This window comes from Apis mellifera, linkage group LG9 (genome assembly GCF_003254395.2).
Source record: "Apis mellifera strain DH4 linkage group LG9, Amel_HAv3.1, whole genome shotgun sequence".
In the NCBI taxonomy this organism is placed as follows: domain Eukaryota; kingdom Metazoa; phylum Arthropoda; class Insecta; order Hymenoptera; family Apidae; genus Apis; species Apis mellifera.
The window spans coordinates 5,744,067-5,759,773 of record NC_037646.1 but is presented as its reverse complement, the minus strand read 5'-3'; the positions used below and the strand labels follow the sequence as shown (position 1 = coordinate 5,759,773).

Below are 15,707 nucleotides of genomic sequence, written 5' to 3'. Positions count from 1 at the left end.
AATAAACAAATGGTAATTACCATTAATCTGTTTGGTGAGATACAAGTTGCGTATTTCATATACGTTAACGAATCTTTGATGGATATTAAACCTGAATCTTTTGATGATATTGCGCATAGATCGACGTAATAAGTATCGCCTGTTATCATTTGAATGCACATCGAAACCATTGAATTTCTGAAAAACACGTCACTTCATCACTCTAACAACTTTTCTTCCTTTTCTAATCAAAATTAGAAAAGAATAAATAAATTATAACGAAAATTAATGAAACAAAAATATTTCGATTTATTGGATTTCGATTAAAATTTAACATGTATACAAGATATATAAGATAAATTAAGATTTATAAGATTTATAAGATAATTAATTTTATTAAGATAAATTAATTTAAAATAATAAAAAATGCGTAATAAGTAATAAAAGATAATATAAAAATAATAATATTTAGACAGGATAATAAATAAATAAATCGAGATTCAATGATAATAAAAAATAAAATAATAATTTTCAATTACAATTTGTTGCAATTGTGCAAACTTACGTGCAAACAAGTTTTTTAAATGCTCGAGTCGCATCTGGATGCCATCTACCATTGTTAGGAACAATATCGAACAGCGTGCATCTTAGAGCCATTACTGGTAGCATTGCAAATTGTGGCATGATATTTCTTATCCTGATCAAAGGTACATTATCTTCTTTCATACCATAATCGATGAATAGCAAGCTGTATCTTTCATCGTCGTCCGAAATCGTTTTTTTATCTGTGATACGTGCACGGTACCAAATCTTATTTTTCGAATATTGCGCAATATACAACGCATCTACGACAAGATTTTTTTTTTAAATACAAGAAAGATAAAATGATATCACAGTGTTATATTAATTAATAATATTTAGATAACTTTAAATCAATGAAAAAAAAAAAATATAACGGAATATAACGGACAACATACTTAAAGTAATTTCTGTTGGTATTGTGCCGGTGGTGTTAGCCAGTACAGCTAATCCCTTACTGAGCTCTGTTATTTTGTGCTGATTTTGTATCAACTGAACATAAAAGCAAGAAGGATCCTCAACATGAGTGATGCGGATCATCTCTGAGGATCCTAGAAACAGAAAAGAATTTTTATACTTTTATATTTATATTTATTTTTTTTTTTTATCATTTTGTATCATATCTCGATTCGAAATTATTTCTAATGGAAATCAATTACAATTTCTTTTTAAAGTAAAGAATCTTGAAGTTGAAGGTCTAATACGCACCGACAGTAAGAACATTATCTTTTTTTTTAGGAGGATGGGTCGCTTTGGTCTTATTCTTCATGGATTTGTCCTTATTTTCTGTGTGAAAAAATGAACATCTTTATTATACCACGAATTAAAATTATTTGCCTTAACCGATCATGTACGTTTATTCGTAACATTGAAAAATTGTGATATCGAGGAAAATTTTAACATTACTCGAAATGCTAGTCTCTTCGATCAAGGGTTCTATTACATAATCTTCTGGTAGCGAGTTTTTTCGTTCCAAGCTGAAGATTGTCGTTTCCGGTATTTGCACGCTGCAGTGTTTCTTTATAGCCTCAATAATGTTATCGTCGATGTGAAGTCTGTGAAAAAAATCATTTCCTCGTCTTTAAGAAATTCTGTATTCTAAATAATAATCGATAAAAAAATATTTTTGCTTAAAGATATTTATGAAGATTCCATTTGAATCTTTTTAAAAGGTTTATCTTTTATCGATCCTTCCTTCGAATTCTTTCAAACAATTGTTTCCACCTAAGAAAAAAAACCATTTACATCAAATTATATCCTTATATAACGAATCTAATTTCTATATACATGTTAAAATTCATGTAATATTCAGACGATTACGATTCGAATATGATCAATTACACTCAAATGGAACAAACATCGCAAGAAATATTATCATAAACTTTTATTTTTATTAAATTAACGTTCACATTATTTCACACTCGTAAAATCCTATAAAGAAAATTATTTGCAAATTAAAACATAAGAATCTAATTGAACGCGTATTAAAAGAGAAATCGTATTTCAATTGAATTGGACTTGAGTGTAAGCATCGAGAGAAATATCAGAGATTTTATTTCATTGAAAATCCGAGAAGAAAATGTTCAACATTTCGATGGTTGAAAAGGAAAAACAAAAAAAAAGAAAAAAAATGGAAGGAAGGAAGGAATATTTCGAAGCTGCTTTAAAACACAACTGTAGATGATACATTCCGCTTTAATTAATTGCTTTTACACTTCGCGCGCTTTCTCTACACTATTTCTATTCCTTTCTCTTTCTCTGTCTTTCATTCTCTTTCCGTTTGGACATTTGTAAGCTGCTTACGAATATAAACGAGAGGATTTGTCCGCCTCTGTACCATCGTCGGTGTCGAGGAAAATAAATTGTTCAATATGCACAGGAGATTTTGATTTATCAAAAACACTGTACGAAGTTTTTCCATTGTGTCGAAAAAAAATCTCGGCACAGAAGAAATGGAAGATGCGACAAGATAAATCGAGATAAATGTTGCGTTGATCGATTGAAACGAGGATGAAAAACCGTTAACGATAAATATTATCGTTTATTCCCCTCTTTCTTCTTTATATTTATATCGATCGTTTTTTGAGAAAGTGATTAGCATTTTAGTTGGAAATATTGAGATGACCGATATAAATTATTTAAAAGTGGAAAAGAAAAAAAAAAGAAACGTGTGTATTTTTTAATTTTTTTGTTTAAAAGTTCTTCCTTTGTTTTTAATCCTTTACTGTTTTATTATTTATAAATAAAAAAAGATTTATAAGTGGATCATATTATATTTGATTTTCAAGTGCTTCATTTTAACTTGTATACATTACGAAAATATTATATAATTTAATTATATAACTTAATTCAAATTATTGTGTTAAGAAAATAAATAATGAATAAAAATAAATAAATATAACAAATAAATAAACAAAACACAATATATTACATACTTTATCTCTTGGTCGTCTGGCACATTATTTTGTATCAAATGGCAAGGAATATCGGTCAAGGGCTTTAGTTTTTGTATAATCTGTTGAAGATCTATTTTATCAAGACTTTCTGTAATTGCTGTAGTTACCTGAAAAGAATTATTTAATTATACTCAATCTTTTTACTTAAGTTTTCTGGTATTTAATTGTCGACATTTCTTTTAATATTAATATAAAAAAAAAAAAAAAAAAAAAGATAATATTCTTCTCAACAATGACAATAATAATATTTTTATTCTTAATTTTTATTCTTAATATCAATTTGCGATATACTTTGTTTTTAAAATTTTGTCAACAAATGTTTTGTATTGTTTCACAGCTTTTTCTCTTTATATGTGTTATTTTTTTCCGCTAGTTTAACTATTTAAAAAAAAAATTTAAACGATCTCTTTTTTTAAATGATCATGACAACCTCATAACCGAAATTCCATATACTAATCGGAGGAAAATCTCGTTACGAGTGCAGTGTTCCCGTTTATTGCGTAGATCAAACATTATACGAATGAAAGCGGCAGAACTTCCCCCCGTGGATCTAATAATTATATCAATTAAAATTGAAATTGCGGATGCAATAATGCTTTGTCTAAAAACATAAATATAATTCAAGCAATGAATAGTGCTGTATAAAATGTAGTGCCAATTTCAAACTGAAAAAAATATAAGATTGATTAACTTATGCAAATTGAAATTTGCGACTTTGACAAATCGGACGATATACATAAATTGTAAATGATAAATAAATACGAATTAAATTTTCTCACTAACACAATGTAAAATGTTCAATTGCGAAAATTATGGATTCCTACGTGTTAAGTTAAAAAAAGGAAAAGATCTTCGAATTCTCGCCATTTATTTTCATCATCATCATCAAACAGTGCATACGATTCTTAATTTTAATTGATCAAAAACTTTTTATTTTTAAATTAAAGAATTGACAAGAATTCTTTTAAATACGTAATATAAGAATAAAAACTTTAAATAAAAATGGATTCTTACCACAATGGCAGACTGCAGTCGTTCCTCGTGTTCTTTTAACTGCGTGGAAATTTCGTCGATATTTTTATTCCGGGAATTTTTATGCGCCCGCAATGAATCGATAATTTGTTTCTCCGCATTTTGAAGGATACCGTGTAGATAAGTGAAATGTTGAGTGACCGTTCCCTCCACAATATCGGAATTTTTCGTTCCTACCGAAGAATAGGATATATTTTTCAATTTCTGAAATGCAAACGTGAAAATGGATTAGTGTCTAAATCGATGTTGTGCATCTTTTAAAAATAATTATAATGGTATCATTCTATTTCAAGAATCTGATAAGAAATTCGAATATATATATTTCAAACGTAATAAAAATTTGTACATACAGTAAAATAAATAAAATAAATAAAAATATAAAGTAGCAAGAAAAATCTGAAATAAAATTTAAACGAACGAAAGAAAGAGATTTAATCAGATGCGAAGAATTCTTTACACGTTCCTCGATATCGGAACAAAGGCCATCGGATTCCAAGGACCAAAGAGTCATTTGCTCAAAAGTTGCGAGAGGAACACCTTTCTTTTCTTTCTTTCTTACCGAAAAAAACTTCACACCGAACAACTCTTGCAAAGAAGCTCATCTAAAAAGATGATTCAAGAATCGAACCTCCAATTCCTTTAAGAAGGAAGGAAATTTAAGAAAGAAGAAAATCATCTTTAAAAGTTTTGTTAAAATTAAAATTTCAAAAAGAAAGAAGAAAAAGTTTAAAGACGGCGGCAGATCATCGACGTACGTGTCGATGCAGGAAATTCTATCGAATCTTCGATCGAATCGTGGCGAAGAATTTTAATAAAACATCAACGGCTCTCTTAAACGAAATAAAAATAGAGAAATCGCCTCGTAACCAATGTTCCCCCGCGGAATTATACGCAATCTGGAGTTGTACGCTGACGTAATACGTTGATTGATATTCGACCGGCAGTTTGGGCCGCGTGTTAAGAAATCGAAACATCTTTAGCAATGCGTGCCGAGTATAAATAACTCTCGATGAAGAACCCGAAGATCCGAGAATACAAATCTTCAACAAGATTGAAGAAATTTTACAATATAATTCCGTAATATCTCTCTGAGACCGATATTCCTTTCTTTCTTTCTTTCTTTTTCTTTTTCTCAAACTTACTCTTCCATCACTAACGCTACATCTCATCTCAACAGATCTCCGTTCTTCGAAAAGAAGCGAAAGAATAATATCGATCATCCTCGAATGATGGATCCAACACGCCGTCAAAACTGTCCTGTCATCGGCGCGAAGTGGAAGGTCGCTCGCTCCGACTTTCTCGAGGATCCACCTGAAGAAGGGAGACGACTTATCCGAGGAGAGCAGAGATCGGGCAGGGAGAGCTGGGAAGAGAAGAGGTGGTCAATGGTGGTTCAACCAAACAGGCCGAACAAACGCGCCTTTCCCCAGTCTTTCACGTCCCGAGGACCGATCACCATTCCGTAGTCGGTCGCCGTGTTGTTCACGGTGTTTTCTCGTCCACCACGGCGCGTCCCATTCCTCTCCCTGTGCTTGTGCTTGTGGTTACCGTGTTTACACGCCGAGGATGACACTGGTTCCTCCTCACAGCGCCTCCTCCAGTCTTTGTTAGGATTGTTGTTTGCCGGAGTGTTTTCGGGGAGGGGGGGTGCAAGTGGAAGAGATCATGCGGGTCCACGACAACCTGTGCTCCTCGCTGGGATACGTCGTGTTCCTTCTGTTGCTCGTCGGTGAGTCTTTTGTTTTTTTTTTAATGACGATTTTTTCTCTCTAGTTTTGGATTTTATTGTAAATATTTGATGAATATTTCATTGGAATAATGGAAATGTTTGTTTGTTTTTTTACGGAAAAAGGTTTATTTATTTAAAATTGGTTATAATTAGTTTGATGTTTGTGCAAAGTGAAATTTTTTAATTCCAATTTTAGTTATTTTTTGTTTTATTAATTATTATTAAAAGTAAGGATGCGAGTATTGTGTCATGATGTAGCATCTCTGAAGAAGAAGAAGAAGAAGAATGAAAAAGAGGATAAACAATTATTAAGAGTAATCTTATTAATCACGATTCAGTGATATTTAATAAAACGCGTATCTTGAGCGTTAAGCGCTTGAGTTATTGCTCAGATTGAATCGAGAGAAAAAATTAATTAAGTTGAATAATTCTTTCCTTTTTTTTTAAATCGAGTGAACGTGAAAATTCTAACTAAATGAATAAAATTTTAATGGCAAAAAACGAGTATTTAAAAAAAAAAAGAAGAAAATATTAAAACGATAGAAAATGATTCGTTTGTCGAGCGTTATCGAGGTTGAAATTACGTGCGTGGCGAGAGTTGCGCTTCGAGAAAGGAAAGTACCGCGAAATATTAGTGATGCAAGTCCATTGTCTCCATCGAGTTCTGGCATTCTGATTGCCAGGCTTTTCCTTCGCCGTGTAATCAACAACAAAGATGCAGACGCTATTTCCAGACCAGATACGTAACAAATTCTCACGAACGTTCTATAAAAAAAAGGTTGATGATGGCTACCTTAACATGATCCCGATATGGCCATCGTAACGCTTTCTCATTGTTGGCCAGAATCGATTCGTCGATCGATTATTATCGTGTTTCTCGGGCACGTAAACCGCGAAAAATCAATTTATCCTCCGAGAGACGTTTCTAAAGTGGGTGAACCGCGAGTTCAAACGCACGAGTCGATTGGAAAATTTTTCCAAACCCTTGGAAACATCCTCCTTCGTTTTTCGAAGAAAAGGAAATAGATCCGAGGGGTCGATTTCTAATAAAATAATTAAAGCTTCCTATCAAAGAGTTCGTATTTCAAAAATTTCCACGTTCTCGAAACTCGAAGAATTGAAAATTGGGGGAAATCTCCACAATTCCAACCACAATTCCGACGTTAGCTTCACGAAAAAATAATCTATTTCGAAAGATTAGTAGAATAGTAAAATTAGAGTATAATTAGTAGAAATTAGAGTAAAATTAGTAGAATAGTAGAGTAGTAAAATTACTCTTTTCGATTCGCAATCATTCTCCTCCTCCTCCAAAAAAGACACACAATCAACACACACGAAAAATAATCTCCCGATGTCATCGTCATCGCTTTCCTTCTCCCCCTCTCTTTCAACAAGCGACAAAAACGCAGGGGGAGAGGAGGAGGAGGAGGAGGTTGGGAAGGAGCGGCGGCAATCTCGTTTGCCCTGCTAAATCAGCCGCAAAGAATCCACTTTAACGTGTTCGCGGTTGTTAATTATACTGCGTAAACAGTCAAAGGGAGTCCTCCGAAGGAGGTGGGAAGGGAGGGGCGAATGGGGGGAGGAAGTCGCGTCGAAACCTTGTCGACGCTACGAAATTAAGTTCATCCTCGTGCGATCCAACCTCCTCCCTCGTCGAGTTTCCGACTCGACTCTTCTCTCCACCGATCGATACCCTCCTCCTCCTCCTCCTTCTTCGTCTTCCCTCCATCCTTGGATCCACCTTGTCCTGGATCATTCTCACAGAGAGACAGGGAGAGAGAGGGGAGGAAGTTTGTTCGCCCGTTCGTTTGTTCATCGACGTTTAATTAGGTATACGAGTTAAGATCGATCGAGATCCGTAAAACGCGGGAAAACGGGATTAATCGTTGGAGTTTTATTCCCGCGATACTCGAACGGACACGCATTCGAGATCGAGAGAGATCGAGAGAGAGAGAGGGAGAGAGAGGGAGAGAGAGAGAGATCGAGACGGGAGAGCTGGATTCGCGCGAGGAGGTTAATAAACGCGCGTATTAATGGAGGTCTCTCTTTTCTCTCTCTCTCTCTCTCTCTCTACTCGTTTAATTCACCTTCCTCCCACTGTAAACTTTCATCTCTACCCCTCGATCGAACGCGTACACCGAGTATTATTCGTGTATTATTCTTGGATATTATTAATGGAATACGTTAAGTCCGCCCGAATGCCCAAATGGGTATGGAATCCGTTTGAAGGTGATGTAACCTTGCCTTATATGTATGTGTGTGTATGTGTTTTAACGTTCGAGGAGAAGAAGGAGGAGATCGTTTTTTTTTTAGCTGGATCGTGAGAAAGGTTCTTGGAAGAGAGGAATATTTTGATTTAATTGTTCTGCTTAGATAGATTTGAAATGTGTGATAGGAAAATGATATAAATATTTCTAAAGAAATATTTAAAAAGAGTAAAACGATTCGAAGATTTTTCAAAGAATAATAATTTTCATAATAATAATAAGCAAGATCGATACTTTGGAGGGGGATAAATTAAAGGTTTTTTTCGTTTATCTGAAGGTATCCATCATCATTATCGATGAATCCTTTTTCACGGGATGCAAATTGACAGGGTGATACGCCCCAAAATTACGTCCCTTTCATAGCAGTCTTCGAATAAACGCGTTTAAAACGCGATCGAGTAATCCATTTGTTCCACGTTTCTGGCATTTATCAAGATCGCGTTTCAGCTATTAATTCCTTTCAATCTTTTTTTTTTCTTTTTAGAGGAGGAAAGATTCTTCTTTTTATTAATTAATAATAAAGAACCTTTTTTTCAGACGATCGAACGGAGAAAATCGAACGAATTCGTGTAGCAAAAAATTAGCGATCAAGCAACCAAGGATATCAAGTCCACTTTCAAATATATATACGAATAAAACGCAGTTCATATTTTATCTCGACAATGATCAATTCGACGAATACATATATATATATATCGTGAACATTCCTCAACTTCTTCAACTTTCCAAGCCGCGAGTATCATAAACATTTCTACACTAATAATTCCATAATTTTCCATCTAAATTTTCGAATATCGTGAAAATTTCTAATTTTCAAAAACTTTCCAAACTCCAATTATCTACGAACGAAAATTTTACAATATTTCCTTAAAACACGACAATCGAACAAATTTCTAAAATATCGAAAAAAATGAAAATATCTCTCTCTCTATCTTTCCCCAAAAACTTTTCTTGAATAAGAAATACAAAGAAAATGGACAAGAATCGCATCGACGATAAATCGTATCGCGCGGACGATGTCCAACAGCTTTCCGGTCTGGTTGATCGGAAAGAGAGCGAGGCTGAGAGAGCGATCCTTGAATGAAAATTATTTCTCGATCTAGACCGAGCAAATGGCCCCACCAACTGGAACGCCTTTCGAATCGGTCGATCGGCCTGGCCGAGACGAGGAAAATATCTCGTTTGTTCTCGGCCTGTGTGCGCGCGTGACTCTGAAAACTCGATAAAGGCGAGTAAGAGAAGCGCGCTCGCTTGCTCGCTCGAGTGGCGGCGGCCCTCTCCTCCTCCTCCTCGAGAAGCGGCAGCAACCAAACGCCTAATTTGCATTTCGAATGCCTCCTCGGTGGATCGGTGGATAAATACTTGTAGTGGCGGTTCCTCGATTTCCTTAGCGTTTTAGAGGAGGAAGAATCGGGAGGAGTTTTACGGAGGATCATTTTAAAGTGGCGAGGAGAGGTTTTTAGGAGGCGAGATTCGATCGTGTAAAAATTTTCCAAAGTGTACTTACGATAATGTCGAATTATGATAAAGTAAAAGGACGATAATAAGAATGGACGTTGATGATAATGAACGATAAAAAAAGTATATATGAATATGGAAGCGAGTTTCCATCTATTTTTATATTTACAAGCATCTTTTAATTACGGACTAATTATTCATTGACAAACTGATCGGGGAAATATCTATCTGAGATACGAAAACAAAGTGATGATACGAATATCATATCGTAACCGAAAACACCCCTCGAATCTCTCCCTTTGTGGGCGAAAATTTTCTGAATCGAGACGAGAGAGTTAAAGACACGATGATTTCTTCAATTAAAATTAATGATGTCGGAATCGAGGCAAGATTTAGTGCAGGGGAAAGGGATGATTGGATGCGTAATAGGATCGTTATAGGGTGCGTACTCTTTGCGTTCGTGCTCGATACATGTATATATATATATATATATATATATATATATATATATATATATATATATATATACATATGTATAATTTGTTATCACATCTTTAAGTGTAAATACATTTTCTTCTTCTCGCAATTACGAAAAAAATATGGACAAAGATAGGACTTTAGATGAAAAGAAGAAAGAAGATTTATCGATTGGATAAAATTCTGTGTATCTCTTCTCTTCCGTGATTTTATTACGCGTCAAATAGTTATTGGAACGCATTAGTTACCAGCCAATATAAGCATTTGTGAAACTGCGTATTCCAAGCACGAGCTGCGTGCTCCATCGATTTTCTCAGATATCCCCGTCGTGATAAGAAGCAACAATAACATTAAGGAAAACGTCAGTGTTGGTTGCCTAATTTAGTTTCGGCGCGCAATGTTGCGTTGCTTGAATTGTTTCTGAAACAATCGGTGCTTTCGGCGTTTCACAGGGGGAATTCAATGCAAAGTGCATTGGGCACGAGCGAGCATATAAATAACATTAACAGTAATCCCCCGCTATTTTTCTCGCTGCGTTTCTATTCGTCTATATGGCACGGACAGAAAATACGTTTCATCTTCTTTCTCTTCGGATTTTAAAATGTATACTTCTTCTCACAATTTCGTCATTTACCTGCGCAAAAAAGCTCGGTTATATCAAGATTAGAATAACGCGGTTCGAAAACATTTTTCAAAATTTTCTAATTATCTTCTTCTCCAGAGAATTTCCTCTTTTCCAACGAGAAGAGGGAAAAATCCAAAGAGAGGAGAAAAGCTCGTATCTTTTGTCCCTGGAAACGATGCTTCGATCAAACAATAATCGAAATTTCGTTTCATCCTCAAATATCGAGGACGAATAACGTCGAAAATTTTCTCCAATGAGCACGGACAGCACGCGTATATAACTTGCCTCGAAAAATCGGAACGACGTTCGATAGGTTATTATCACCGGTAGACACGGCGGAAAGGAAAAATTCGACGGACCGGAAACAGGCTCGCCTCGTGCAACAGATCCGTTTCAACATTTTAATCGTTGTTAAAAACGATTCTTGAACGAGAGACAAGGACGTGAGAGATTCGAGGAAATTCCACGGCGTTGATATCACGGCGTGGAATTTATTATTAGCCGCTTCGAAACGAGAACTCTCATCGAGATGTGTTAACCAATTATAAAATCCGATTCTCTAAAAATTATATATATTATTTGAGAAAAAACTGAACAACAACTGAACTGAAAACAAACTGAAAACAAATTTTGAGAAATATATTACCTTCAACGACAAAATAAAATTTCATCAGAGTAGAATTCTAGATTCAATTAGTTAAATAATAGTTAATATTAAAAATCCTTTCTCAATTTTCTCGAATCAATATTCCTTCTCCCCAAAAATTTCCATCCAACTTTTCTCTTCAAAACGAAATCTCATTTATTGGATGCCTTTTCCAAGGATCGTGCACAACATCATCATCGTTACCTTCGCCTTCGTTTCGTCGCGCAAATGGTGATCGCCGATCACGTCGATTATTACGGGATTTATTTTGGGATGGCTTATCCAATCCTTTCCCTCCCCTTCGGCCCAGGGACGAATAAATCTGGTGAAGAGAGCGACGCGTGACTCGTTGTCGCTCCGAGCCCGCCACGGTAAATTTCATTTCGACGTCGCGCGGCCAAAACAGCCGCGTGACAATAATGCATAGCTGCATAATCCGCGAGAGCCGCGCGAATGCAGCCGATACTTGTTGTCGAACGATGTTGGAGAGGGATTCCATCCGAATTTTTTCCTTCCCTTTTTTTTTTTCTAAAAGGATAAATATCGTTTCTAATTTAATTTATACGTTTAAATTTAAAATAAGATACAGCAGCTAAGTTATATTCGAAATGAAGCGTAGATAATTCGAGGATTTATTGAAAATTTTGTTATTAGAATTTTATTTAAAATAAAAGGGGAAAGGAAAAAATAAACGTGTATTTAGAAATATTGTCAAACACGTGTGTTTTAGAAAATACGTACGATGAATGATTATCGAACGTGAGGTATAAACGATATTGACAATAATACGACATTAAATAATGTAGACAGATTTCAAAGGGATATTTCGAATTATCTGAAAAATTATTCACCTTTAAACGTTGTTGTGTAAATTCTTTTTTCTAAAAATTAATAACAATCGTATTGAAAGTATACTACTGAAGAGGAAGAGGAATTATTATTTATAAGAATATTTTCGAATATTATCGATTATCAAGAGTATTAAAACAATATTGACGAGGGTAATGCGCGTTCAGAGCTGCCGATAAATCCACGATGAATATAATTTCAGATTTAATTATCGATCCGTTTTCATATCTCACGCCAGGATATTTCGAAGAATATCACCTCGGGGAGGACACTAACGACTTCCGGCTGCTGCAATTGTAAATCATCGAATAATTATTTCCCGTGACGAGCGGCTGTAAATCATCTCGTTACAAAGAAATTATTAAAAACGTTTTACGACGTTCCCCGATACTTCCCTCTAATGAAAATCTTATTATTATTGCTTTGCACGATTCTGAATTACAATAAGCCTTGTGAAACTTGTGGATACAGATTCCACAAAAACAGACGATAATGGATCCCTAGTGGTAGATCGTGGGACCATGCCGTTTCGTTTACAATGATAATTATTTGGAAATCTTCTTCCATTTTTTCTTTCTTTTTTCTTTTTTTTCCAATGCTTCGGTTTATTTTGTAATAAACAAGCGAGATAATATCACGAATTTTATTTAACAATATGTAGCATTTTATTAACATACAATCTTTCATTGAAATATAAATAAAATTTAGAGCAAAGTTTTAAATTGCACGTATGATAAAATTTAAAAAAATAAATAAATTTAATATCATTAAAAAAATTTATTGTATCGGCAGTTTTTTAAAATTTAGATTAACATTTCTACATTTGCTTTGCGAACGGCGCGATAAATCGCGATATTTTTATCGTTATAATTCGAGAATTCTCGGCCATTTAAACGTTTAACGTTTCGCAGAATGATCGATCATGATAACTTATGCACTTTGGAAAAGTGAGAAATAATTATAGAGCGCCGCTCCGGGGATTTAATCCATTTCGATAATTATCAACAACAACCGGGGCGGCCCCGTCGTTCTGCCCCGTTTCTTTTATTCTTCCGCGAGCGTAAATTTATTATGTAAATATTAGCGTATCAATATGTTGCGCGTTAATAATTTATTCCTTGTGAAAATAATTCGATTCAGAGCGGCATGGAACAAAACGTATTAATTAACCAACTGTAATGGACTGCACATTGCAGTTTCAAAGTAAAATTATAAATTCAGCACGTGTGGGGGGAGGGGGGATTGATGTGGGAGAGAATTTAAGCGTTGAATCGTTGCGCGTTATACGATAAATCGTTGCTTATGGAATTATAGGAAAAAGGGAGAAAGATGTTTTTTAAAATATTATATTTCGAGTTTTCCTTCCGAAAATTTCTTCTACTCTCGACATTTTCTTTTTTCTTACGCGTTTGGACAATTTTCTCTAAAAAAGGGAGGGTCCAAGAAACAATTGTATTATTAATTGAAACTCGTTCTTTCGATAAATATATAGATATATATATTTCAGTCAAGTCGTCCATATCGTGCCACCAATTCAAATCGATCGAATGCAGAGAATATTCATGATAATTATTGCCAATAATTAGTCTTTAATTATTATAGGCAATGCTCTCCTCCTTTTAATTATTGCCGCTAATAATTCATTCAGAATTCGTAATTACCATTTTTTTTTTTAAATCTATGGAACGCATCGACACACACACACACACAATCCTGATCGAAATCTAATATCGCGTGTGATAATATTTCATTCCTGTGTCATAGAATCATACAATTCTCTCTGAACGGGTTCAACCAGTTGGAAATCTTTAAACCGATTTGCTCTCTATAAATCACTCGATTCTACGTATATATATACAAATCCTCTTTCTTAAATTCACAAAAATAAAAAAAATAAATATAATATATATCTCTCTCTCTCTCTCTCTCCTTTCTTTCTTCCAATAAATTTCTTCCATTTGATCACGTGAATCTTTAAAATAATTATATTATATTTAATTACAAAATATTGGAGAATGGGGAAGAGGTCAATTGACGGGAGAGAAAAAGTTAATTCTCCATTAACTGGATCACGTTCGCGGCACATCGCGCGTGTTTTTCCCTTCACCGGATGCGTATATAACGTTCGCATTCTGAATGAAGTAAATTCTCGCTCCCGTGGACGTGGCGTAGGTTGAGATCTTGTTATAACGAAGGCTGCCCCGCATAGCGATCCAAGATTGTTAATGACTAATCTCGGGATCAAGCCGATCGATCGCGCGATCGGAATGTTCGTTCCCATCAATTTTATTACGATCGATCGAATTTCCACGAACTTCGTTCGTTCTGCTTCGTTCGATTCTTCAACGAGAGGAGATTACTCGCTCGATATTACAGTTTCCACGATATCGACGAGGGATTTTCTTTTTTTCAAAATTGAAATATTTTCAAATTTTACTTCAATTCTTGGAGAAAAATTATAAGAGAAGGAAAAAATAAATTACTTCTCCGAGGAAAAAATTTGAAGGAACAAAATGGAGGGGAGAGAAAAAAAAAGAAGAGAAATAATCAAACTAAAAGTGATTCTTATTTAATGGCGAAACTTTTGAAACATCCTCCTTGCCAAAAGATAATAAAGTGATCTCGAGAACTTCGAACTTGTTCTCCTTCGACGCTCTTTTATATATATATATTTTCTTTTTTCACATCGTCGTTTCGATCCTCGAGATGTTTCCACAAGGGCGGAAGAAGAGTCACGAGTTGGTCAGAGACGAAATTCAGGAAATAAAGCAAATCGAAAGTTCTCAAGCTGTTTCCATCCAGTTTCAGAAACTGGAAATCCTTGCCTGCCACCTTGCTCGATCCTGCCCCCCTCTTTACGATCGTGTAACCTTGTCTCGATCGAGGAAACAGTTTCGCAGGTGACCTTGTCGGTCGGCTTTCCACCAACCGTGTCGGAAATTTGCATTGGAAAACGCTTGGTTCGTTGAACACGGATTTTCTCTATTCCTCGCCGAGCTTGCCTCCTTATTGATCAAAATTCTATTTTCTAAAATTTAGAAATGGAGCAAAAAGAAATTTTCTTTCTGAACATGGAAGATGGAAATCCGAGTTATAATTATTATTCGAATCTACTGTTTTTATCTATTGTATCTACTTCTTTCAATTCAAGAATTTTTTTAGAAATTTTCCAAAGAAGATTCTTTCGATCTCATAGTGATTTCAAGATTCGTTGAATTTTTCTCTTCAAACAGTTGAGACATTTCTCCCAAATATTCTTTCAATTCTCTTCAAAAAAATACTTTTCCAATCTATCTTTGAAATTTCTTCCAAGTAAATATTCAAATTTTCTTCTATTTTTTCTAATTCTTATTCTTCACATTCGATACAACTTTCTCGAATTTCTATTGACAAAATTCTTTCGAAAGAGAAAAAAATCCATCCCCCAAAAACAAAACGAGTTCCAAGAAGGTCGAAAACAGAGATCGGTCTTCTTCCCTGTGAAAACAATAATTTCATCCGCAGAATCGTATTATCGCGGGTATTATGCGTCGAAAAGTTTCGCGAGTTTTCATCAACGAGAGAATGGAAACTTGCCGACTTGAATCGAGATATTCACCCGTAACGAAGT

General features: G+C 34.7%; 3 protein-coding genes across 7 annotated transcripts in view; 2 read left to right on the top strand and 1 right to left on the bottom strand.

Annotated features, from left to right (window-relative positions):
- The window catches only part of LOC724356 (RING finger protein 17), a 203,393-nt gene that overhangs the window by 5,513 nt on the left and 182,173 nt on the right, over nucleotides 1–15,707 (bottom strand). For 2 of the 3 annotated variants that reach the window (XM_001120177.5, XM_006560764.3), the window contains exons 6-12: nucleotides 4,029–4,250; nucleotides 2,994–3,121; nucleotides 1,465–1,613; nucleotides 1,267–1,344; nucleotides 957–1,109; nucleotides 545–824; nucleotides 21–177 (exon numbers count right to left, since the gene is read on the bottom strand). In XM_001120177.5, the coding sequence (XP_001120177.2) occupies nucleotides 21–177; nucleotides 545–824; nucleotides 957–1,109; nucleotides 1,267–1,344; nucleotides 1,465–1,613; nucleotides 2,994–3,121; nucleotides 4,029–4,250 (1,167 nt within the window). Of the gene's footprint in view, nucleotides 1–20; nucleotides 178–544; nucleotides 825–956; nucleotides 1,110–1,266; nucleotides 1,345–1,464; nucleotides 1,614–2,993; nucleotides 3,122–4,028; nucleotides 4,251–5,188; nucleotides 5,295–15,707 lie in introns of those variants that run through there. The other variant, XM_006560765.3, reaches the window with a different exon arrangement.
- LOC107964981 lies at nucleotides 4,394–5,640 on the top strand. The gene is made up of 2 exons (XM_016914029.2): nucleotides 4,394–5,123; nucleotides 5,224–5,640. The coding sequence occupies exons 1-2, from the start codon at nucleotides 5,056–5,058 to the stop codon at nucleotides 5,510–5,512; spliced, it is 357 nt and encodes a 118-aa protein (XP_016769518.1). The 5' UTR covers nucleotides 4,394–5,055; the 3' UTR covers nucleotides 5,513–5,640.
- The window catches only part of LOC411343, a 106,879-nt gene continuing 96,807 nt past the window's right edge, over nucleotides 5,636–15,707 (top strand). For all 3 annotated transcript variants that reach the window (XM_026443033.1, XM_026443032.1, XM_003249696.4), the window contains exon 1: nucleotides 5,636–5,775. In XM_026443033.1, the coding sequence (XP_026298818.1) occupies nucleotides 5,712–5,775 (64 nt within the window). In that variant the 5' untranslated portion in view covers nucleotides 5,636–5,711. The remainder of the gene's footprint in view (nucleotides 5,776–15,707) is intronic.

Coding starts and splice junctions, on each gene's coding strand:
- LOC107964981 (XM_016914029.2), top strand. CDS start 5,056: ATGAAGAACCCGAAGATCCGAGAATACAAATCTTCAACAAGATTGAAG. Junction 5,124..5,223: donor AAATTTTACAATATAATTCC/GTAATATCTCTC, acceptor TCATCTCAACAG/ATCTCCGTTCTTCGAAAAGA.